Raw genomic sequence first — 26,715 nt, 5'->3', positions numbered from 1 at the left:
TTCTCCACATCTCTTCACCGGGAAGCAAAGACACCAAAGGAGGTACATGGACATCTAACAGACTTTCCAGAGAGCATTTGCTTGATTAGCTCAAGGCTCACCCTGAAGCAAGCAAATTCAACTGTGGGGGGGGGGGGGTTAAAAATAAGACTGCATTTTCTTCCTGTTAGCTTTGTCACATAAACCACTAATTTTTCATATAGTAGAAACAGCAAATAAACTTGTTTTCCTGTGAGGCACTTAAAGTTATCWGATATTTGCACCATTTCATGTTTACAACCAATTCTCTCCTTTCTTCAGCGTAATTTAATCTGCACCTGAAGTGCAGATACTCCTGAATTTAAAGCAAWACAATATAGAAGAGTTAATTCTCATTTTTCACTTACTGTGTCAACAGTGRCAAAAAAGAAAAAAAAAGGGGGGGGGGGAAGAGGCAAACAAATCAAAAAGCACTTTGAGGAMAAAGGGGTTGTACTGCTCAGATATTTAAAGACAGAACCCATACTCGTGAGAGCAATTGCTAATCCTAGAACTCCTGCTCCGACCAAGCCAGGGCAAGAGCATTTCAGTGCTACTGATCTCGCTGCTACAGCTTCTAATCCCCCTTTTATTTTCTTTTTGTCTTCATTTTCCCCCTTTAAGAGACTCCCCCCAAACCTGGATGGTGAAAGCGTCTCTCTCCAAAGGAGCTCTCTGCGTGCAGGTTTGTTCTTGTTTTGTTTCAATCAGTTAAACCCAAAAAGAAACTCTGGAGAACAGCTGAGAGAGACACAGTCTTGCACAATAGGTTATTTTCAGAGTGCTGAAAACCAAAGCAAAGGCACAAATGCGCATCTYCCTTTATTTTTAGTGAGAAGCTCTCCCTCCCCTCCAACCCAAAGCTATACCAGGGAACATTCAAGTAAATCCCCAGTAAGCAAGCAGGAGTTGTATATGCTTATGAGACAGAATAATTACCACTGCAGTTACCATAGGTATTAACTTTATACAGCTTCAGATGGTTAAACAAGAATCTTCAGAGACTCAACATCCAACTTTCAAGATGCACACAGTGCACATCTTTTTTCCTTAAATATCTAGCTGCAAGTAAAAATAGTGGAGCTAATTACAGCCATCACAACTTCATGCATTTATAAAAAGAAAAGAAAAAGAAAAAAGACATTCCAGATATTTGTGATTACTTGGAAAAAAGAAAAAAMCCTAACTGGAACAGATTGCAGTGGAATTTCCCCAATTTCCAGATCAAGCCCCCACGTGATGTTACCAAATCCCTCCAGCAAGAGGAGAAAGCTGCTGGTCCTCTGCCAGCAAATTGTTTTAAGCACCTGCCCGCACCKGAGGGAAGTAAGAAAACACAGCAGCCACGGAAGGGAGCAGAAAAATAAGGGGGGGGGGGAATGCTACAAAATACTATTTGCAGCCTTAATTTATTTATACATTCACATAATAGGAATACACATAGCACCTGAAGCTTCACTCAGTAACTTAAATCCAAGCAAAAAGATTTTTGGGAAAGTAACAGAAACTTCTACAATCTTTTTGTGCTTAATGCTAACAACTACTGAACTGTCTAATTAGACAAATCTTGGGGACCAGCTGACCSCAAGTTTGAAGTCTGTGACTATTTCTTAAATTACCTTTGATTTTCAGCTTCAATTTTAATTTTAATTCTATTTATGCTCTATGGAATTAAAATTATTCCATTATAACTGCATTTCACTATTCTAATTATTCCATTTTTAATTCCAGCTATGTTCTCCATTTCTTCCTGACACCCTCTGGATATCTCTTGACGTAGTTCACAGAAAGTGGGAAGATTTTACCCTATCAGATTTTTTGCTCTCCCACATAGAAAACAGTGGTTCTTCCCGTCCTACCGAGCTACTCACTGAGAGGGTAAAACGGAAAGCAGTTAGGGACTGGATATTGGCTCCAGATCTGTTGCACCCATACAAAAGAAGGCCATATGCGTTCCCGCATTACAGAATTGCCTTAGGCAAAACCTCAGGTGACAAGAGCTGCAGACTAAAGTATTGCATAAAAGAAAAGACACAAAYCACAGCTTCCAAACAATACACAGTTTTACTTTGTTTCAGCAGCTCACAAAAGAGTTGAGAGCTTGATGTTATTAACCTCGTCACCAATCTGCTTACTGACAAGCTACTACAGCCGTAATGTTTCTAAAGCTCAACTGCTTTGGTTAGCATCCACAGTCTTAACAGCTGTTGAAAGCATAAAATCCAATAAAAATATGCAAAAAAAATAAAATTTGAATTTAAAAAATATCGTATCTACAAGTGAAAGAAACATGAGCTACAAAAATCAAGTCRTGTCCTCAAAAAATAGGATCATACATAATCAGAATCATGAATTTAAGGCTCAGTATTCTGTGAAGCTGCTAGGATATTTTTGGAAAACTACAAAAAAGCTTCTAGCAATGATCTTTCTCAAAATTGCTACTTTTCTGAGCTTTAAGCTTACTGAATCAACAGGATACAATATTTATGCATGCTGTTCATCATATCAGGGGAAGAAAACATCAAAATTAGAGTGAAAAAGCAAAACTAACATCATTATTTGATAACATGCTCTACACACAATATCACCCATGCAGGCTATATATGTATTCTCACATCAGAATTGTTCTTTGATACGACCACCTCYATTTGGCATGAACGCAACGTTATCAGTAAGCATTTAAGCACCCATGGATCTAATAATGCCYCTTGAACTGCACTTCTGTCTTACGAAACGATGCATCTCCAAAGACAGCCTGATAAAACTTATTCATCCGAAACTTCTTTCAAAGAAATATACTGAAAAATTACAAACTTTAGATCCCAATGCCACCATTAACATCACACAGGTGAACTGCTCTGTCCACGCAGAGTCTCACCAGCTCCCTCTAATACTAAGATATAGATCAGGGTCATGTTTGTACCAAGATTTTTTTGTGCCTATGCCTAATATCACAAAAGAGACATTAACTTAAAGCTCAGATAAGTGCTTCTAAAACTGATGCAGTTGTAAATTAATTATTTGATTATTAGTAATAATTAAAACTCTGATTACACTCTACAAAAGGATTAATTTGATTTTTAAGATTGACAGAGTAAGATGCTCAAACACCTTTATAACTTTAAAGCAAYGGATATACACAGAGACATATATACTCAACAATCAACAGATCTGCTTAAATATTACCAACCCTCTATAGCCATGAGCTAAAGTTACTGATTTCTGCTAGGAACTTAAAGACTTCATCTGATCTTCTCTTGACTCTTGTCGTCTTCCCCGTTCTCACCACCATCACTGCCCTTCCTTTCTGCAAGGGCAGGCAGAGGTGACTTGCCATGCTTTTCAGCAGGTAAAATTCACTGCCCAATTCCACATTCAATCACAGCAAAATGAGCTGCAGGCAACAAGAAAAATGGAGGAAAAAAAAATAAAGACACATCAGGCTGCAAAGCAAAAGAGCTCTCCTTGTCTGTGATACTTAATAATGGATTAGTTTTTACAAAAGTGACTATTCATCTGAATTTGTCAGACTGCTTTTGACTCAAAACTGAAGGAATTTTTTTCTTTATTATAAGTACTCCTGATGGTGTCAATCTATACTTCCAGCACCTTAAGTAACAGAGAATCACTGTTTTATTTTTTTGCTTCCAACAAGCTCAAGTATTCAAAAATAAAAGTCCAATATGTCTCCAATTTCCTTTTCATTAGACATATCATTAATTCACTCTAGTACCATGCATAGCTCTATAAACTCATACCTGGAATGGCCAGGTTAAAAAAAAAAAAAAAAAGGCAATAAAGCAACTGTTATATTGGTAGTTTKTATACTAACTGACAAATGGTATCAATACTTAGGATAAATAATTCATATGGTTTATGGCAAAGCATACATCTTTGCTAGCTTCAAGACCACTAATTCTGGTCTCTGCTTCTGTTTATTCACTCAGTCATACACTTTGATTCAATTACATAATTTTCTTTTGCAGGTGATAATCTGATCATCAAATTTGATAACAAGTTATTTTTGGCATGAAAATGAGTACTCATTCATCAAGATGCCTTATAAAAGAGACTTTCATAGTTCCATTAGTTCATCTAACTAACGGCTGCCTTTTTGCAAAAAGTCAACGTATTTGTATATTAGATCTTTTGACACTTAAAGCTAGTTGGCTTAAAGGGCATACAAATACATCTTTGTTACTGTGCAAACTTCTCAGAGTCCAAAACAAACAAAAAAAGAAAACATGCAAGTAATAACTGAGCTAGAAAAATGGATGTACTGGCTTGAGGGATGATGTAAGATTTACCTGGTTTATACACATATCTGTGTACATTTCTGAAATATCAGATACTCACTTGAACACATGCCTGTCAGCATATTCCATATAATCCAAAGCTGTATGGAATAGAAAAATCTCTAAACCAGCAACACTTTGCAAAGACGATGATCCTGGGAGGCAGCCGCTGGAGATGCACTTCCACRTGATTGACGCATAGACTCAAACGTTGTTGGGAAACACAAGTGAAATCCCAGTTTTAGCGTCCCCCGCGCTCACACCTGGCAAACGCGTTACAGCTGCGCTGCCCAGCCCACGAGCAGCTGTGCCCAGCAATGAGCTGCAGCTGCACCTGCAGGGTGGCAGGGCTAAGCTTACAGGCTTTTTTCCACGGCACAACAACGTTTTTCCTGATTCACAGTTACATTTCCCACATTTGGTGGTGGGAAAATGCTCCTAGAGGTCTGGRAAGCTCACAGGCATCAACTGTTTTTGAGCTGTGAATATGCTCTCCCATTCCTGTTTTTTCCCTAGCATGTTCACAGCTAAATGTTTTTCAGCTGTGATTTTCTAACACCCACTAAGATTGTCCTGCTGTGCAGAAAACAATCCTCTTGCAAAATGCCTCAGCCCAGCACTGCTAATTACCTCATTTCATAGTTCAGATGAGCCCAAGTGGCCCTGGGGTTAGCCAAATCAAACTTAAGTTCATTTTCAGCTGAAGCATAATTTACAAAACCAATTTTGACTAACAATGATTTGCCATTGTCACCTAAAAAGAATTTCAATTAAAAAAAATACTATTGCAATTTAACTGATATTAAAAACATAACTGATTTTTGAAATAGTTTCAATACGCTCGACCCTTTGATACGTGATTTTAGAGTCACGTATTTCCCTTTAAACCATTCTTCCTCAATTGCTTTTCCTACAAAAGTCTTCCACACACAATCACTACAAAGAGGCTGAAGGAAATAATGTAAGTTTTTACTGAGAGATTAACTCAGAACAGTTGCAATTTCTTTAAATTCTTTTCAATTCCCTTTAATTTCTTTCCAATTCAAATCACTTTGAAGGTATTATTTCCAACATAAGGAAAGATTATTAAATCATTCATCTGGTGGACTATATCCTTATCACAAGCAAATTCTTCTTAAAAGCAATGATGCATTTTTAAAAGACTGCAATACCAATGATTTCATTTCTACTGTTCAGTTTTCTATTTATCTGTTGATTAAACTAGCATTTGCATTAGGCAAAGATTGAGTAAGAGATGATACACAATCATATTAAAAAGTTGGGCAAAAGACTYGCTGGGACATCAGGCTTAGCGTAGTGGTCAATGGTTCTGGTCTAATGGTCTAACTGGCAGCTGTTTTTGGGCAGTGCTCCTCAAGGGTCAGTACTGAGACCGACACCAGCTAACCTGGTTACTGGGATGGAAATCTACTCTTCCACTACCCAAGGGCAGCCAGGGTTGTAGAGACACAGAGCCAAACTCCTTTCAAAGGTGCACAGTGAACRGGTATGCACGAGGCAACGGTCACAAGTTGCAACAAGGGACATGCCAACTCACCAACCTGTTCCTATGCTTAGCCATCCTCACAGTGGGTTCTGGAGGTGCTTTTGTTTTTTTTCCCCTTTCATACTCAGAGAGGCTGTGAAATCTCCAATCATCCTCAGAGATGCTCAAAACTCAACTGGACCAAGACCCCAAGTAACAGGACCTGACTTTTGAGTTAGCCTTGCCACGAAGGTTAGGGGTTGTAGGACCAGGTGACCTTCAGAAGCACCAACCTCAATTTTGCAGTGATTCTATGATCTATTCTAGGAGAGTACCCTTCGTATAGGGTTACAAACGTAATTCCAACAAGCCAAAACATACTGCCAGCCAATACGCAAGAACAGAAGGTCTGTTCTACAGATAGYAGATGCTCCAAAAAGTTGGGTTATCACCTAACACTCACTCTTGTGGGAAATCCTGGGGMGCGGGGGAAATAAATAAATAAATAAAAATCCACAATATTTGTGACCTATTTGTACATAAGGACTTCCATCTCACATCATACCTTTTTGCTACTCAYCCTTGAGCAACAGGCACAGGTCACACAGATGCAAGCAGCATAGACTKCATGTGAAGGGGAACAAACATCTAGGCCAAAAGATGAGTGTTTTGAAAYGGAAATGTTCCTCTTCAGATGCCCTCAGCAGTTCTACCCCACCTACGTTGTATTCTGAAGTGACAATTCTATGAATGATTTCTCAGTGTTTAAACAAATCTTGATGTCATTTGCTAAGTATGTACTTTACACCCATTTTGTCTCAGTCAGTAGAATCTCACTGCAAAATATCTTGAGATAAACTCAGGGAAGAAACAAGTCTTTGTTTAAATAGAAGTACCTGATAGCTAGCCAAAAATCRCAGCAAGATCTACAACACAGTCCAGGGAAAATAGATGTTGTGTAGTGCAGCTGATACAACYAACTTCCCTCCAGTATAAATGTCCTTCTGCCGTCCCAGAGAGGCAGCACTGCTATGTTTGGGAATTGAGAGGACTGGACATGCTGGGCCAGACRCTCAGCTGATGTTAATCATCAGGGCTCCATCCGCAACAGGGGAACAGCGCAGCTCTACATCAGATAGCATCTGGCCTGCTGTGTTTTTGTTTCACATATTGAAAAAGTTTTAAGTAAAGCCAGTTGTGGTAACTTTGATTTATGTTAGTGGACTGTCTTCACTGAAAGTCTGCTGCGGAGGACAGGAGAAGATATCAACCGTTTTAACGCGTGACAGTTTCCAAGTTGGGAAGGAGCAGAAGTATACAAAGTTTTCAAACAATCAGAAATCAGTATATTATCACAGAATCATAGAATGGTAAGGTTGGAAGGGACCTCTGGAGACCATCTAGTCCAACCTTCAGTGCAGCCCATACAGGGATTGAACCCATGACCTTGGCATTAGCAGCACCATGCTCTAACCAAATGAGCTAAGCATCCAAGCCCCCAATTCTAGGCTTAAAAAATATATATGTAAAAAAAAATTCTAATAGAAAAAAATGGAATAAACACATTAAGATAGTCTGTGTCTATAGTTCACATTAGCTTTAGGATACTAACTGAAATTTACTACTGTGTTTGGAATCTGGTCATAGTGAAATGAATAACAGGAACCTACATTGGTGAAAAATTTAGGAGTTGATATAATCTGTGGATATAAACCATATCAGAGGTCTCACTTATTACAGATTGGTAAGAAAAACTAAACGCATAAATGAAAATTCAGCCACTAAAAATATATGTTGTATTTTATATATATATATTTATATATATGTGTGTGTGTGTGTGTGTGTGTGTATACATACATATATATATATATATATATATATATATATATATATATATATAAGCACCAAGTACTTAGCACATCAATGTTTAACCCAGCAATAAGGTCCTGAAGAAACACTTCTAAGCCTGGCACTGAGAAGCAAAGGGAAGATGCTGAGAAATGGAGGAACAGAATTCTGAAYGGAGAACTGAGATTTGCTTATTTCCTCACTGGTCCTATAATGACCGACAAACAAGCTCACTTAAGAGACTCGGAAGATCTTCAAGGGATTTTTGAAAGGCCCTGCAGACAAGATGAGAGAGTCAGCAACAAACTGATATCCAAGTGTAAAAAACAAAACAAAACAAAAAAAAAAAACATCAACTCCTGTTTCCTGAAAATACAGGAACACACATTATATGGTTTATTTTTAAACTATTATTTTCAACACTTTATTTTGCTTTAAGGGTTTTGCTTATTTTGTGGACTAAAAAGTTCAGGAGGTGGATGGGGTGTTGTTAAATGTACAGTCTAAATCTTACCCTTTCCCTGAGATAGGAAATTTCAATAACCTGAGAGAAAACAGGAGAAGAGGGGAAAGAGAAGGAAAGAGAAAAAAGATAACTGGGCTGCCCATGATCTCAGACTACAATACTCACTTGCACAGCAATGTCGTTTAAAGTCCTTTAGAACTGCAGGCGTTTGCAAACAAGAAGCCTATAAATCAAGACTAAGGTGAACAAACTCAAATGCAGTGTTAGGAGTTAATACACTGGAGTACTTTACACACTAAAAGAGCAAGGTCTGTGCCAAAAATGGAGCTGAGGCATGTTGCAAGGGGGGTATTTAACCATAGGTAGGAATGCCAGTCCTGATATTTGGAAAACACAGCATCTGTTGCAAGACCTTGTGCATGAGCTGTTCAAAAGCTAACTCAGGTGTGGTTTATACGTGTACAGGTAGAAGGAAAAAATGACCACTGAAGGACAGAAAAAGGAGGAAATCTTTCAATACTGGCGTTTAGGCCAGCAAATCTTCCAGCAACTTCTGTGACATTAGATGACAGAACTGCAGCAGAATGTATTGAATAGGTACTGCAGAAATACTGTCAAAAACACAGGAAAGATGCTAAATGTTATGCTCACTGCATTGCTCTTGCAGAGCTGTAGATTAACACATTGAGCATGCCTTATATTCATGCTAATCTACCTACACTGATAGCAATACATAAACATATTAGCTCCAGCAGTTTGATAGCTCCCCAACTGCAAAGAAATAATAGATACCAAAAAAACTCCACTAACATATCCCTGCAAACGMGCCAATATGCAAACATTAATCACTGTGTGCACAAATGTGACAGGAAAAAAAAACACTTGAGGTTTAAGTCTGGCAGACTTTGATCAGTGACCRACGATGCCAGTGTTTATCAAAACCCTGTCTGTTGGCTTGTCAAGTGTCATTTGTGAAAATGCATCCTGAATCAATGAGACACACTTAAACACTCAATATAGTGTGGCACCATAAATTCAGGGTTTAAAAAGATGCATCCTTGTTAAATGGTTTAGAAAAAAGAGTCACACTGAATAACCACCTAAGGGGAAGCAGGTGGAATTTAAGTAGTCACATCTAATGCTAATGTTCATTGAACTAGGAAGGTCATATAGCACAGTGTTTTACATGGCTAAAAACATCAGGAAAGCTGAATTATGCAATTGCACACTTTACCTCGGGGCTCTATTTTTTATTTGGACAATTAAAATAATCAGATCAGACCACCACAGAAAGTTAGTGAAACCATTTCCTAAGTCAAACACATCTAAAGAGAAAGAGCAAAGGAATCAAAAGGCATTTTTTACACCTAGTGTTTTTCAGAGGTTATAAAATCTTTATTTTACATTTCTCTATTTATAAATAGATCTGTGCCAAAAGCCACAAATTTTTTGAAAAAAAACAATAGAATAACTTTTCTATGAAGAGACAAACTGGATCATGAAGTTTTAATCATTCAACAACCTACCAAGGAGATGTTAAATCAATTTAAAATAGTCTGGGTTTTTTTTTTTTTTTACGCAATGCAAGTATCTTATCTTTCAACACATTTCAGTTACTGCAATTGCCTGTGGCAACCCAGACTATAAAGAAGGAAGACTACAGACTATTTGCATAGCATAGAAATTACTATGTATTAAAAAAATATTCCATATTTATCTAGTAGCTTCTGTTCTATAGGAGCRGATAATGTGAATCATCCTATTTGCAATAGTATTTGGTATTTCTTCAATTAATCCTTACTGTTTAAAGTAAGTAAAAATTCCACTTCTCATCTCTACCAGATCYCTGTAGGAATTCACTTAAATGCATTAACAACACTTTATAACAGTTCCTAATGCTTCTTCTCSTCTCTAAAATCCATCTTCACTTATACCTAGATTAATGTAGTAAAGTAATCCTATGTTTAAGTTTTATTATATTGTCTTTTGGGATATAACACTGTCTYTTGTATTCTGTTAGCCCACATTCAGCTCAATGAATACAGTTTGCCACAACATGCCTATAAGCTTGTGCTGGCAGGAGGCAATTGCACTTTCCCTTGTAGCATCCCCCTTTCTTTGAGTTCTAATTCCTCATAACTCCAGCAAATTACTTCCACATGGGCCAGTATTCTCCGTGCTGGGTTTCTATCCAAAYGCAATTTATTTGGAAACATTGAACACAATTGGTTTAGCCTTTTTTTTCTTGTTGTTGTTTTCTTTAAGCTGTCTCTACCTACCCCACACAGACATTTTTCTTATGCTAGCAGAAAATTGGTGCTGGAATGATTTACCCATTTTTGCTCTAAAACATAATGTATGTCATGATTTACTCCARAACTGCAGTAACACACACCCCACCTATCCTGCATCCCTTAGAAGGGCACACGGGCAAATTTTGTCAACTTACGGCTGTTTTGATCAAGAACTTAGGATTCCCAAAAGAAACAAAATCCTGTTGCCTTGCAGAATGATTTATACAAATGCTTCCGAATGGCCAAATCCAACAGATACGGTAGGAAATTTGAGGCAGAAGAGTTCCCAGAGAAGAAGGTGGGTGCGGTGACAGCGTCTTCCCGAGAGGCTGATACAGAGAAACAGTCACAGAGCTCACAAAAAAATAAATTCCCATCATCAGTGCTTCACCAATTAGCTGTTAAAAACAAATGCAAAGGCTACCACACGGCACTGTACRTGTTGACCAATCCTATGTGTCAAGGCAAGTTTTCTAAGTTAACTGCTCAGGCATCAAATAAATCTTTAGTCCTAAAATGAATTTAACGTTAAGTAGGATTTTATTTGCAGCTTTATTTTTGAGAGGGATGCATGCAACAGCGACCCTGCAAACAAGTCAAATACTGCAGAAAGTTAACTCCTTCCCTGGTTTCTCAAAGCAACTCTTGTGGAAATTCCCTACCCCTTATATACAAGGGCTTGTGAACTTACTTAAATTTACACACRAAGCAAAATACAACTGAAAAGATTAAGTGAATTTAACTGCACAGAACTACATTTTCATCCAAGCAGTTGGCAGTCTAAGGCAAGGTTTTTTTGCAAGCAAGGAAACCCGTTATAGAATCTGAACACCCTCTCCCCACAAAAAACACAGGTAAAGCCAACAGCAGAAGTACACAAGGCTACAAAGGTGCATCATGTCCATCCCTCCTAAGACGTTCTGAACATTTTAAAGAGTACTAGGTAAAAACAGGACAACTCTGAGCAGGAGAAAATAAACGCTTACCATCAGCAATCCCAGGCTTCCTTCGACTAAGTTTTGCTCTATTTCATTCTGATCCTGGCCTCCTTCCTAGTGGCATTTCAGAAATAACACTGTACAGTAGATTCTGTACTCCAGAAACTATTTTACTCAGTTGCACTTTTCCACAAAGATGACATAGAACATGATGCTTCTTGAGACATGAAGGTGATTTCTCTCTTAAATCACACACATTGTAACGCCGGTTGAAGTGGATATGATCAGAAAGAATACTCTGAAGAGTCGCGTTCATTTTATTCAAGTTACACTTGTAAAAGCTAGATATCACAGAAGTCATTTTCTTATGTTACATAAAGAAAATCTACATTTTGCAAATATAAAAATACCTAATATCTCATGAAGCATGCAAAGAACTTCTTTCCTTAATGAGCAGTTAGAAAACACTGTGGCAAGCTTACAAAGACTTAAAAGCAACAAAGTTCTAAAAGCTGTATCTTTTGCTTCATCTGACTTCGGAATAATCAATAAACAGCCCAAAAGCCCATTTTTAGCCCAAGAAAATAACAAAAGAAGGATAAAGCTCTCAAGCCTGTCAATGATTTTTCCAGCTAGTCTGATTTTGTACCTTATGTCACAGACTAAGCTCTACACTTTTCTTTAGCATGAAATAAATACAGCATAAAGAACACAGCCCTTCTTAAATTCCAGAAATCTGGCTGTGAGAACAGATAATAAAACTAACAAGGGAGGATGACAAGGAACAAGCAGCTCAAGCTTGGCATCAGAAGCACCTATTCTTTTTTTCTGTGTTACTGATAGCTCATGCATGGACCCCACATGATGCTCAGACTATCATAAAAGTGAAGAATCCATTGATTGTGTACAGTTAGTATTTCTCATAATACTGACTTTTAATTATTATTAAGGAAGAAGTAAGTAAGAAAAGCAYGGAATACACATATAGTTATGCAAAGTAAGAATGTAATGATCATCCCACATTACATCGGGATATCCCAGTTCCTTACCACAACCTGAAATATGGAACAAATTAAGACTTCATTAAGGGCAATGCGAAAATGCCTTTTTCTTATCTTACCAAGCAAGTGTAACTGCAATTACYGAAACTGGATATTTAAGCACTTCCTTTGACAGCATGAACTAAGCTTATGCCTATTTGTAAAAGCTCCTTTTATAACAAAAGAGYCTCTAAATTATCTGATAAATACAGGGTACTCTGTTCTTTCTGAAGGACAGATTCATTAAACAGAAGGAGCTAGAAAGCTCTGAAAGCATTTTTCTTGCAGAGTCCACTAGTGTTAGCAGTTAGACCTAAGGCTGCAGAACAATTCCCATTATAATGCTGTTTTCAGAGTTTAGAACTTTATCAAATATTTACCTTTTTATCTGAAAGGCTTCAGGTTCATTCTGAGAACACTCCTGATAAGCATCTGAATAAGCTTTTTAAAAATACACAAAAAGATCACGCTGTAAAAACGTGATCACACTTAGGGACTACACAGCAGTAAGTACACACACATACAGCTCTATACAATTCAGTCCAAACCTTACATCTCTTGCTAGTTACATCTTTGTTATGCAACCAAAATGGCTTTTGGGGCAGGGGGCAAAGGAGAAAGAATTAGAGGTGAATAGATTAGATTTATACACCTAGCAAACCAAATACACTCCTTTATTTTCTTCTGTTTATAACAGATCTATGAAATGGCTAGTTAAAAAATAATTTTAAAAGTTCTGAAGCAATTCAATCCAAAACAATGCGTTACAAACCAGCCATCTTCCATCTGGAATTATTCAAAAGCACACATGGTCGTATTTTTAATGCAGAAGAATTCTGTAACCTGAAACTTACTCTCCTTCCTTACGATTAGCTGCTCCATAACGCATTCACTTTAGAATACGGCGCTTGTAATCTGGTCTTGTAAACCAAATATTGAAGTCATTAATTCACATGAGGTGTGTACACACTAGGAGAATGAAGCGGGTTGGGGTCTATTTCGCCTAGCAAACAGCAACGGCAAAGCCAAGGTAAAACAGGCTCACGTTTCGGATGAGAAAATAGCAAAGGACAAAAGCTCCACGAAGGAGAAAGGCAGGTCTTAGCAAAGAGACCAAATAAATGCACGGGCTGGCTGCMGGCAGTTCAGCACAGCCGTCGGTGGTGCCTTCTTCTAATTCTTTCCCGAGCTCTTTAAAATAGTAGAGACTAGCCATTACCTCTAYGCTCACTTTCCAAACCTAAATTTCAGGTTGTCTGCTTTCACTTCCAAGACCTTGCAGCTTCCACCCTCCAGAGCTGAGATGCCAAATCCATCTCCCAGTAACGCCCTACACAGCCACAACCAGCAAGCCATGGAAATCACAGATGGCACTGACACGAAGCTTCAGCTGGCCGGACCGCTCGCAGAGAGCCGGGCCAAGGCTACGAGGCTCTCAAAGCTCCTCAGAAAGGCAAGACGGCGTCTTCAGCATGGCGAAGAGGATAGAAAAATTACTGGCCTTGCCGCAGGACATTTGAAAAAAGCAATTATCACAAGGTAAACGATGTAGGCATGCAACCCCAAGTCATAACTTTCTGTGGAAACACACCCAYCGTCATGCTAACAGAAACGCAGCTAATCCAGTCCTTCCGTCCTGGACATTTCGTGTAAAAGCCCCTTCGCGTTTCATGCATTCGCCTTCATTTTCCCACTGCTCCTCCCTCAAACCCAGCCACGAGCCTTAACCAGAAGAAGGTTTAAGAGAGCCGGCGAGTTAAAGGAGGTGCCTCGCTGGCTTCGCCGCCAGTCGCCAGAAACCGGCTCACGCGCCACGCAGCTTGAACCGCAGCTGTCAAAGCAAACCTCTCGGCTCCATCCAGCCCGCCCCGGGCCCGGGCAGGCCGGGCGCCGCGCGGAGAAAGCCCCCGAGCCGTCCTTCTTGGCAGCTGAACTTCAGGTGCTAAAAGGCAGCTCAACTACTCAATACGCAGCTCCTCTCCAGGAGCTGCTCAAAAGGGAGCACAAACTAAGTGCAAAATTGCTGCGAAAGCAAGCATCAGGCAGTAACAAGACCACACACAGTAGAATAACTGCACCCACGGTATCTAGTCTATACAGGTCATTTCATAGATTAATGAAGAAGCCCCATTAGAAAGCTTTTTTAAGCAACTGCATGTTCAATTACAAAAACATCAATGATAAAGTCTACTAACTATATGGATTTGTATCGAGTTCGGAAAAGAACCTCTCACTAATAAAGCAGTCAGTCCCATGCACGTGAAACGGAACACGCACAGCAAGAAATTATTAACTTTAACAACACAAAACATAAAAATCAGACATAAGAGCTGCAGAAAAGTTTCAGTGATCTGATGCTGCACTTCCTTCTAGGCTTCCTGTTGTAATATGTAATTGCTGCAATAAAAGTCTTAGAAAAAAAAGTGAGTCACGTCAAACAAAATAATCAACACCATAATGATTAACAAAGAATTGGCACCTATCTTCTTCCAGTGCAAAAGCATTTTTCAAAGGTAAATCCTTTTAAAATTAGACTAAAATTGCAAAAACAATCTACAATTTTTTGCAAATTTTACAAAATCAAGATATGTAATGTTTTCCACAGTTTAAAAAAAAATCTTAAGTATGAGGGTCATTAAAAAAAATCCAAAAACACAGCTGTAAGTAGTTTCAGGAACCACAGAAGTATATTTTATTAACAAAAGCAAGACACTTTCTTAATTCCTGAAATTATGAAAACTCTGTCCCTAACAACAAACAGAAACTTACCTTTTTCAGTGTTGCAGTATTATGAAGACTGTCTTCCGAATGCTTTTAGCACATACACACACATACAGAATTAAAGGAAGGGTAAGAGGGGAAAGGAGGCCATATGGTAGCCATCATCTAATTAAATAGCAAAAGAAATTGTTCTCTGCAATAAGGAAGATCTTTATTGTTGCAGCAGAGCTCCTTGCTGTATATATTTTAAACAAAAAACAAAAAAAACAAAACAAAAAAAAAAGAATTTGCAAGGGAAGGGCTGCCAGCCTCGGTGGCCGGCTGCTGTGCCCAGCGCTGCTGCCCACCGCCCCGGGGGAAACCCGCAGGCACCGGTGCGGTGCAGAACAGCAGCCRTTTTCAACCTTCACGCATCGAAGCCAATGGAAACTGTCACAAAAATCACCACAAAATGACTATTTCTCTGCACTTGTACCACGTAATAGAGAAGACGTGTGAACCAGCAACTCACACATGACATCAACCCTGCCCATTTTCACTCTAAAATTACATAGACAGAGATTATATGATAATATAGAAAAGGGGTTTTTTTGCCAAAATGTAGTTTCCTGTTCATCATAGGCCAGTCACCTCTTTCTAGCAGAGATTTCTATCTTCTTTTACCTATTAGTTAATTACCCCAACTCTGAATTTTTTTTCACTCTGTAGAACATTGTAAATAACTTGCAGATAGTAACATGGAAAAGATGGGGGAAAAAACCACTCTGAGAGCTACCTTAAAGCTTCCCAAAACCCAAATTCATACTGGAATACATAACATGATCAAGAACCAACAACCTTGGAAAGAAACCAGAAAGATGCACTAATTATTTCAAAAAATACCCCAGAACAGAGACATACAATAGAAATGTTTCAATCAAGGGAYGCATATGTTCTTTAAGAGAGGCACTATATAATGATTTTTTGCAGTTTTCGTACAAAGTGGGAAAGACCWGCTGTAGACGCTGCTTAAGATGTGAGATATCACCAGATCAAGAACAAACAGCAACAGCTTTCTCTGGAGCGCTCAGTCACGAAGGTCAGCCTTCAATCTCTTCAAATAAAGCACAGGRAGGGGGTAGGTGGGTGTGCGTGCATGCAGTACACCAGATTCTGAACTTCCTCCTTAGTTTTGGGGGAAAAAAGGACTAACCATATTTTATTTGTAAAAATTAACTTCACCTGAAGGCTGAAAGGCAGACGTATGCGACCCTATCAAACACAAAACCACACATAATAAAACAGATAAATAAAATACACGCCATATACTGCAAATATGCTATGTATGCTTTACTGTCAGTTCCATTTTACTTTCTCACAGTTCCTTTTATTGTTTTATCTATAGCTCTGAAAAAATGCCCCGTTGTGATCTATAAAAGAGAAAAGAGCAACTGTTCCYATTAACCCACAAAAACAGCAGCTGAGTTATAGCTTAGAGCTCTTTCACTAGTAAAGTTGCTACAGCTAGATGAATAGAGAATTGAATTTTCTACTGCAGGCAGTTAAAAATATATTAACAAGAACCCCCACACATACACCTTTATTACCAGTTATTGGCTAACTGAACTGATACCCAGAGAACCCACAAAGGGTTCAGATTTTTACATCTCTAAAGGTTTCAAATCATCATGGTTAAGATGCTTTGTTTGGGGGTCAGGGGGCAAGGAGGGGCATATAAGATCAAATAAGATAACTTTAAATCAGACCTGCATAGACATCACTTCCCTCTCCTTAACCTTCCCCTGCCCTTACACAGGATTTAAGTGAGTTCGGTGGAGGTCTGCAGAGACAGTGGCCAAACAAGCTCTCTAGAACAGGAGGCAGGAAGAAAACAGAAGAAAATGAGAAATTTGGAGAATGACAAGGACAGTAAGGATACCTCCATTCAGGGGAGGGAAAAAAAAATGTAAAATCAATGACATCAGCAGTAGCAACTTTTTTTAAAAATTGACTTCAGCATAGCCAAAATTCCAAATACACATTTTAAAACCCACAAATATTTGACTTAGAAGACCTGCATTTAATTCTTCAGTGGCCCATTCTTTCCGTACCATTTAAAATAATAATAATAATAAAAGGAGAGAGAGAGAGAGAGAGAGAGAGAGAGAGAGAGAGAATGGACTGAATACTGGAATAGCAAAAGTCTAAATCTGCTGTAAGAGTGATGGATAAAAAGTTCTGAGTGACGCCCAATATTAGGGGGAAACTGCAAGTTAACACTTTGTTTAGAGATGTTCTCTTGCTCAATACTCCAAGCAACTTCCTCCCTTTAATTAAACTTCTTATTCCTTGTATCTAGCAAGCGCATTTGGCTCCTGAACACACACATACACTGCAGCAGGGCCTCGGCAATACTGATCCAGCAGCTCAGCCACTTCACTCTGCTGTAACTCGAGCCATATTCAGGAACAGGGCACTTAGTAGTCCATGTGGTTTTGCACAGACACAGAGAAAGAGAGACTGCTTGGTACTTGCATAACTTGCAAGCTTTGTATGCATGTGTTTTGAAATACTTTAACACACAAAACAGTCTTATGAACACAGCACTAAATAGCTTACACACTTTGCCRGAGATGGACCACTACTTCAACATTTGACAATTAGATTCCAATTAAATACTCTTAACTCCTTATTCCTCTAGGGACAGAGCAGGAGTGAGCATATTTTTTATAATATATTATATTTTTATATTTTATATATATATTTAACACAAGCACTGTTTTGTAATAGAGCTATGAGCTTGGGACACACATACACACACAGAGCGGATGATCAAAAAGCTGTTCAAAACTTGGATCACTTGATATAGGAAGCTAATTGCCTCAGGTATCCTAGCTTAGCAAGCAAAAAGCCAGACTAAGTATGAACCTAGTACATACAAGCCRCTGGCAAATTATCCCACTGAAAAAGCAACAAGTTTCCTCCAAGAGAACCTATTTGAGTTTGTCAGTGCACACCAGGATACTTARCTTAAATGAAACAATTCTGCAGTTCGCTGCGATGAGAGATCCACAGTCTGAATTCTTTTGCACCAAAGTTACCCCAGCAATATATTTATACAAAACAGACTGCACACCTACCTTTTACTTTGCTGGTTAGCATCCTCAACGTTTCYCAGAGCTTCGCAAATGCCCTCTGTGGGTTGCAGTGCAGAAGGACGATCACAGTATCACCCAGAAATCACAGCTAGCCTCTGGCCCTGCCTCCCTCAAAGCTGCAATTCTTTTTCCTATCGACATAAAGCAGTAGCTGCCCTGACCGCAGCTCCGAGCTGTCACCTTAGAAGAGGATAAGCCACTTTACTGCAAAGGGGTACACAAAATCAGTTAAGAAGAAGTAAGCATGCTGATATCACATAAAGCATTGTTAGACTGGCGCAAAAATACAGAAATAGCAGTGCAGGGATAGAATCTTCGTTTTAAGTATTTTCAGAACGGAACTTCTGGTAGGATGCTCAACGACACAGCAAAGCAGGGGATCCCACGTCTCCTGAAACAGCAGCAGAGGCAGAAGCAGAACCCTGCTTTGCGATATGTTAAAAAAAAATTCCCCACTCCTCCACCCTCCCCCAAAAAAGCCCATCAAAGCGAGCGCGAGACCCACAAGACAGAGCCSGTCAGCCAACACTCCCAGAACAGCATGCAACAGTGTAACAGGAGCCACAAGCCTGGCTGGGTTAAAATGKTAATTCTAAGTGTATTAAATGATCACACAAAAGCTGACAGGACAGGTGCTTTCTTTGTACTGTCCTGTCATCCCAGGGCATTTCACACACCCCCCCCCCATATCTCATACTTTATGTACGTAAGAGCTCTGAAGAAACACCTGGTCCCTTTTACCCAGAATATCTAATACCCTTAACCTACACCAGAATCTTTCCCATTTCCTCTCTCCAATGCTAGTATATGTAATCAGTAAGACTTATTACACCAAAAGCTTTAAGCACCTCATTTGGCATATTTGCACCGTTATCAGGTATGAATAAGCACTTTCCATACAATACACCTTAAAACAGCTTTACATCCACAAGGGGAATCAAATAACTATTAACGTCTACAGTATTGTCATCTAAAGATGGAAAGTGGAAATCTACTTCGGAATTAATTTTGTCATTAAAACATAACTTTTAGTAAATGCTTTTCAATATTATAGAAAGAGTTGTTTACTTTTTAGAAAGTTTACTAATTTCTAAGCAAACAGAACTGAAACAAGAAGCATAAGCCAAGATTAACATTTTCCCTCCTCCACAAAAGAATAAAAATACAAATATATATATATATAGCATAACACCGCAGTTCCACTAGCCTAACAAAGTCAGGGAACGCAGGTTCAGTTTTAGAGTTATAGACACCARCGAATACAATCTGTTATTCAGAACCTGTATCACCCCACTTTTCTGGATCAGTCGTCGCCACCGCTGGGCCCACTGCACCTTCAGCCCGTCGCTCTTCAGCGGGAGCTCTGCAGCATCTCTAACCACACGATCCCATCTTCTTGCAGCGCCTACTCGCCCCAGCCCTGCCTGCCCTAAAATCGAGCCAAACCACACCGACTGCTACAGCAGATTCTCACACAGGACGAGACACAGAAGGAAAACAGACAGGGAGGCACTGCAGAAAAGGCATATCCCCTTCAAAACCATTTTCTTGGAAAAAAACATGTTTTTTTTTTAAAGCGCTCTCCTATTGAAATCTTTTTTTCCTCATCACTCCCCCTTTAAAAGCCAGCACAAGACACTGTGCTGGAAAAAAAAAAAGAAAAATTGAATCTTATACCTATGTACCACAGTTTGAGGATACAGGATGATATGATCATTTATAGCTCAGAGTGGCAAACTAATGCACACGCCAAATTTGGAAAAAGATTTAGGTATTTCGCAGCTTCAGACTGAATACTTGCTGAGCTACAGTAGCTTCTGCAGATTTACCAAAGCTATACAAAATCCAGTTCATTAAAAAAGAAATTAAAAGAAAATGAAAAATGTTAACAGGTAGAAACAGTCTAATATATTCTTAATGAGGAAAAAAAGCCTTACATTTACATCAGAAACACCATAAGTCTACACTCGCTAAATAACTGGCTTTCTTGCTCAAGCTCTTTAACGTAAAGAATAAACTCAGAAAGAGATCAAGTTCTCAAGCACTTCACCATATCCACCTCCAAAAATAACCTGCATATTCACATTAAAGTGCACACTCACTCCTCTAATGAAAATTTAGTCCAAGAACTCTAGAGGAAAAAAAAAAAAAAAAACAAGCAGATTACTATTACAGTCTAATTGCAACCATATCTGTGCTATTCAATCCTTTTACCCATTTGAGGACTTTAAAAATAAAAAAATAAATACTGTAGTCACAAATCACTCAAAATACAACACAAACTCCAAATTAGTAAAACAGCAGTGCCAACAGGTCRTCCTTCTTAAATATGTCACATCATTTTCAGTGCAAAGTGCCACGCCACACTTTAGAAGGTTAGAAAAACATAAATGTAGAAAACCTCCCAATCACTTTTCTTACTGGTCTCGCAAAAGGACTTCTCATGCGCTAGAAGGTAATGAAATTAATACAGTAGGTTTTGTTGCCTTTTTATACAGGAGTCAGAAACAAAAGGGGTCWCCCAACAGTGCTTATTAAAGCTAGCGCAAAACTGTCAAGTGCCTTGCAGCTCTCKTCCATGCTTTATGTTATACAAGGAAAAGGCAAAGCATTTGGACTTTTCAGCTGCTGCTGTCTCCATTTAATCAGCATTTTAACAGACGTGTTTATAATTTAAAGAGAAAGCATTGCAGCCACACAAACCGCTAATTTCCTGATAGATATCTCTGATGGCGTTTGTATAATACACTGGGACAGGAGGCAATAGCAGCTCAATGCAGAACTTCATAGCTAAACAAAGTTGTAATTTTCTTCTCGTTAGAGTTCTTGTTTAAAAAAGCTAAGTGATACTATGCAGACATAAGTTTTGCAATGTCTCTGAATCTCTCAGCTGAGAGATTTTAATTTATTGCTCTTACCACGGAAGATTACAAGGTCTCTAGGACTTCCTTCCAGTATCACTCCTTGAAAATACTGAAAACCACATTTTTCCACATTTTTCCCAAAATTCCATTCAAGCAAATTGTAACAAAACCCCCTCCAAATTGTAACAGCTGTATTGCAGATTAATCAATCTAAAGCAGGCCTCTCTACTAGAGAAGCCCAAATGAACACATTTTGCAGTGACCTCTGAACTGCTCTGACTGAAAGCGTTATTTCACCACTACTCCATCAAACCAAGTATGTTCAAGCAATMCAAATTCTAGGTATATACTTTTGCTTTCAGTCCACATGGTCAGATTCCAACTATCTACTGCTTTGGAGTTTAGTTAATCATACCCTGAGGGATTTAGCCTACAATTCCAAGCTGTTCCAAAATTTGCCTATTATTTATAAAACCTAGAGGCACCGCAAGATATATGATGATATTCAAAAAAAAAAAAAAAAAATTCTTGGAGGCGATATCCATCCTCAAAAACTGAATCTGTAGCAAAAACCTCTGGCTTTATTATTCTGCTGCTTTTAACCAGAACTTCCCAGTGAAATTCAGTGGGCTAAAGAACTACAGATCCACATAACACACACAACAGGAAACCTCCTCAGAAAGCAGCACGGTCCACTTGCGACTCCGCATAAGGGGGAAGGAAGCAAACGGAGCCCACCCTGTCGCTGCTGTTCTGCGCAGCGCGGGGYGCAAAGCTTGTCAGCTGACGCAAAACAGGCGTTATTCTTTTGTTCTCCAAAATGAAAAACTGGGTAGCATACCTACAGTAAACTGTAAACAAACTAGTAGTTACACCGTTCATTTTATGTATATTTGGTGTTCTCAATTCACCTATGCACATGCTTCCTTACCTCAGCGAGTTAACCGAAATGAAACATTCTGAAATAATTTGTATTACCCTTGTATCATAATTTCAGTAAAAATATAAAAAGGCGGTGAAATCATATGTGGATATCAAATATAAAAAAATTGCCTTTTTAACAGCCATCTTCACGGCTTTGCGTCAACTCATAATAATGAAATCAAATATTTTGTCTTAAATACTATGAAGTCACCATAAAAAGCCTTTTCATTTACATTAACTAAGCCTCGTTTGTAAGCTTAATTAATTTTAYGTCCTTTAGGAAGCCAGAGTTGGGACTTAAAAGTATCTGTGACTTTAATTTATCCACTGGGTTTCAAACTCCCAATTTTCCCAGAGGATCATGAAAGCCTGCCAATTTAGTTTGATGCATTAAAACTGTTTACACAAGTCCAAAATACATTTAAACATGAAACAGTTTGGTTTCTCCCCCACCCTCACCCACCCCTTTTTTCGGGCCAAATAAACTGGCAGGACAACTGGGAACCCATTCCAGACTGGAACACCACATTCAAAGCTAGAAGTTGAGTGTCACAGAAACACAAGAGAATCAGGCAAGACAGCAGCCACTGCGTTCTTTAATACAACATCTAAAATCCAAGGTAGATGCACCTCTTCAAGAGGCACCATAGCTGCTTACAGCAGAGGTCTACGTTGCTTCCTCTCTTTCCCCTTCAATTATATTTTTATTGTGTATAAAAATCACATGCATGTGCGAGCGGCTCCAGCAACCTGAAGAAAAATAGTTAAGCAAAGAGTAAGGCTACTTCTAAAATAAGTCAGATTTGCACTCACAAAAGTAGCCTTCCTAAAAGCTGCAAGACCATGCAACTTGTTTCATTATAGATAGTGGGTGAAAGGTGGTACAGACCACTGAGAAAAAAAAAATAGGATTCTCAATCATTTTAAATTAAAAAAAAAAAAAACTCTTCTCAACGAACAGCACCACCGTGCAAGTAGAGCAGAATAGATACTAAAAAGGCAGGAGTTGTCTCCAGATACTAGAGTAATTGGGAAACCAGCAGCTAAAGAACATCAAGACACAGCTTTATTTAGTAAACAAGTTAGGCTGAAACTATTGAGGATGAATAGAAAAAGCAACCTGCTGAGAGACAGAACAACAAAACGTAATTAGAAGTCCTATTCCATCCAACTCCAGCAAGAATGCTTAGAGCAACAGGCTTAAGGGGAGCCTTGTACTATTCACCAGCACGAAGCACAAATACTTACGACCCGGAGCCAAGAGGGAGAAAAAACAAACACATACAAGAAGGGAAGGGAGAGTAGAAGGAAGAAGAATGAAAACATTTAGCGAGTTCCAAGATCCAGCAATAAACGCGGGCCTTTAATCTCGCCGGTGTCTCTCTCCATTTCCCGCCGCTCCGGCCGCACCGCCCTTTTACTACCGCTGACAGCCCGAGTTACGAGCTCCGGCCGCAAGCCCGGCCGTGAACGCCGCCTTCCAACCAGAGGGCTTCCCCAGAACGGCTCGAGGCTCTCGAAGAGCCCGCACATCACCCCGCCGCGTTTCAAGGYGTCCGTCCTTCAGCACCCCGTGGAAGCAACCCAAAATCCTGCACTGATTTAAAGAAGCCGATGGAACCAGAAAGATCAACAGTTCCTCTCCGAACTATACAAACGAGCACAAGCACCAACACCGAGATGAAATACGAGGTAAACTGTGGCTCCACTGAAGCTAGGAAGTAACCGGGAAAATGATTCCTTGAAAAAGGAGCAAAGGAATCTTACAAACASGTGTCCATCAGGCGATCCTGATCTTTCTAAACAAAACAACCGTCCCCCTACAAGCCCTCACCACCAGCTACAGGCCTACACTGTCATCATACCTATCGTGTGTTACAAAATCAGTTACCCTCTAACGCCTTCCCTACCGCGTGACGTGCAGGTAGAACAGGAAMAACATTCCTAGCCTTGAAACTGCCTCCATCAAGAATGCGATGCAACAAGAACCTAAAGTAAAAAGAGGAAAGTAAACCTCAGTAATTGCTATAAACCACATTAAGAAGGGAAGCTACCACTTTGAACAACAAGGACCGGCATACAGAATCCTCCTCTACAGTAACAGAATAATTAGCACAATAATTCAATAATTCTACTTACAAAAAAAAAAAAAAGGAAAAAAATGCTTCTGAGATTTTTAAGAGCACAGTTCTTGATCAGTATTTTTTCCTTCTTACATACATCATGATATAAATCACCAAAAACAAAATCCTTYGCAAGAGTACATTTCTCACACAAGAGAGAAATCTGTCATATAACTACTCTTCACACATCAAAAATATTCAGTTAAAGAGTATGAAATACATACTTCAGCATCCCAGATATTAAAAACATTTCTAAAGYGAGAGCAAGAGAGTCTCTCTATTAGACTCCTCTGTGTGCTTGTTTCATCTTTTGTTTCTTGGTTTTTTTCCTAAAGCAAAAGTATTACTCGCAACCAGGCCAAAAAGACTGTTTGCAAAAACAGCACTTTTTTCAACACATAATCCTTTGCTTCTGAGCTGGCCGCAGCCCGAGGACGGTTCCTGTTCACTGCCCCTTAGCTAAAGCCTATTTTAACAAAAGGTGAGCTACCGCAGAGCTTCTGGAGCTCCTCTTCCTTGCTACTGTAACCTAATCACCTCGGCACAAATCAAGGTCATTTTCTCAGGCAGGACAGACTTACGTCCTGCCAAAGCTTTTATTTTTAAGAAAACTAGCACACTGACAATAGCATATAGCAATCTCATGAGCTAAGCCCTGTGAATGAAGCTGAACTCACCACTGCTAGGAACCACTACACTGCAGCACCATTGGCACTCGAAGCCTGGAAAAGCAGCCATTAAAGGGGTGAAAAAAAGGGTTTTTTTGACTTCTCTTTATTCTAGCTCAGATAAATGATACGCAACCCAACTTGCTGTAGCTGGTCATTCCACATGTCCACTTTTCTTCACGCTGAGCCCAGTCACAGATGAATCATGATGCATATTCTTACGTTCCCGAAACTAAGAGCACAGATGACCAAAAGTCAGCACCAAAAATCCTCTCGGCTCAAGTTCTCGTGCCCCCCTCAAGTGCACATTTATCCCTGGGGATTTCAGAGAAGACTTGAAAGGTTTTAGTGAAGCAACAGGTTCAGGAGATACTTTGGCTCTTCAAACCTATGGGAGCAGCACACCCTCATACCCCTTAACTGAAAAAGTGCCTCAGTAGTTTTGACGTAGACTYGATATATACTCCAAAATGTTCATCTTTCATGTAACTTTCATACAACACCCAGCAAAAAAATAGGGAGGCGAAATTACAGACTTCAGGTCTGTAATTACAGAAGGTCACTTCATGCCACCCCCGTTCCAGCATATCTCTGCCCTACCTCTCCCTTTTTATTATTTCTTTTTTTAAAAAATCCCTCTCCTCTCCTATTTGGTAATAGTACCTATACTGTCACAGAACAATATGTGGATCCCACATAATAAGAAAGTTTATGTTTCCATTTAATTTATCCAATTCCCCCCCAGTAACAACAGAAGAATGAAACTTCAGTCTCCACTTAATCATTACAGCTATTCTTTGCCTTCTTCATTTCTCTGAAAGAAATCCATGAGCTCAGTTTTGTTTATTTATTTAAGAGAGGAATGATTTAATTTCTCTGACAAAAATATTTTCAATCACAGAAAATATTTCAGTAAAAGGTATGTCTAAGTTTCAGGGCACCCTGCACAGCTGCATTTAAATAAAAAAAAATAAAAGAGAGAGAGAGAGAGAGTTCATCTATTTTTTATATGTTACCATTCTGTCAAAGTYCTCATTGTTGAAGGTGTCTACTAAAATGTTTTATACCATGTTGTTATCACATGCTGGTGACAAACTTGGAAACAGCAGTACTCCTTTTTCTTAAACACATATGATGACGCTTCCACATCTTTGCTTGCCATTAGTTATTGTTACAGAGCTAACTGAGCAGAGGCTTTCTTAAAAGGGGAAACAAGGCAATGGAAAAAAGGAATGGAAAACTACCCCCAGGGGAACACCCCCCTGCCAGCTCCCAGCAGCTGACCACGTCGTCCTACTCTTCAAAAGCCTGGATCTAGTRGGACAAAAGGGAAGATCTCATACCCTAGCAGACTAACTGCGTAAAATGTTAGAGATGTTAAACGAACAGCTTAAGCAGTGTCCTCGAGAAACAGGGCGCTGGCAAAAGGCACTGTAGTAAGATGGTACTCTGATATCTTTCAGCTAAAGATGGGCATTAGCTGCACGAATGAAAACTTCTGATCCAGAAAGAAAAGCTTTAGGCATCGTCCTTCCTGCAGGTTCACAACATCAGACAGAGCCAAGCCAAGCCAGGAGCTAGCTGCCATCGACGCAGGGCTCCTGCTCGCCCTTGGCAAGAGCTCCCACCCCTTCTCTCGCACCAGCTGCAACACTTCAACCACCCCGGGAGCCACTTTGGGAAGAAACCCTCCAAAACAYCTGGGGTGAGCAGTTACCAGTCTAGTGCTGGGTCACCTCTGTGAACCAGTTCACCAGCAGCCCACAAGCACCGGCATGAGGGTGGAGAAGATGCAGAGCATGAGCTTGCAGCCCGAAGCAGAGAGCAATTCTTAACAACAGGCTTCGCTGTACTACTTCTTACAGTGTCTTTTTTTTTTTTTTTTTTTTTTTT

At 39.4% G+C, this 26,715-nt stretch overlaps 1 protein-coding gene across 1 annotated transcript in view; it reads right to left on the bottom strand.

The window, feature by feature from the left end:
* Positions 1 to 18,280, bottom strand: part of EML4 (EMAP like 4) — a 148,171-nt gene extending 129,891 nt beyond the window's left edge. Inside the window, exon 1 of the mRNA XM_085315831.1 lies at positions 18,226 to 18,280. Within this exon, the coding sequence (XP_085171957.1) occupies positions 18,226 to 18,247 (22 nt within the window). The 5' untranslated portion in view covers positions 18,248 to 18,280. The remainder of the gene's footprint in view (positions 1 to 18,225) is intronic.
* Between the last annotated feature and the right edge of the window lie 8,435 nt (positions 18,281 to 26,715).

Source organism: Rhea americana, unplaced genomic scaffold (genome assembly GCF_003343005.1).
Source record: "Rhea americana isolate MKP2758 unplaced genomic scaffold, rheAme1 scaffold_44, whole genome shotgun sequence".
Lineage (NCBI taxonomy): Eukaryota > Metazoa > Chordata > Aves > Rheiformes > Rheidae > Rhea > Rhea americana.
Note: the sequence above shows the minus strand (reverse complement) of the source record. Positions and strands in the feature narration are given on the sequence as shown.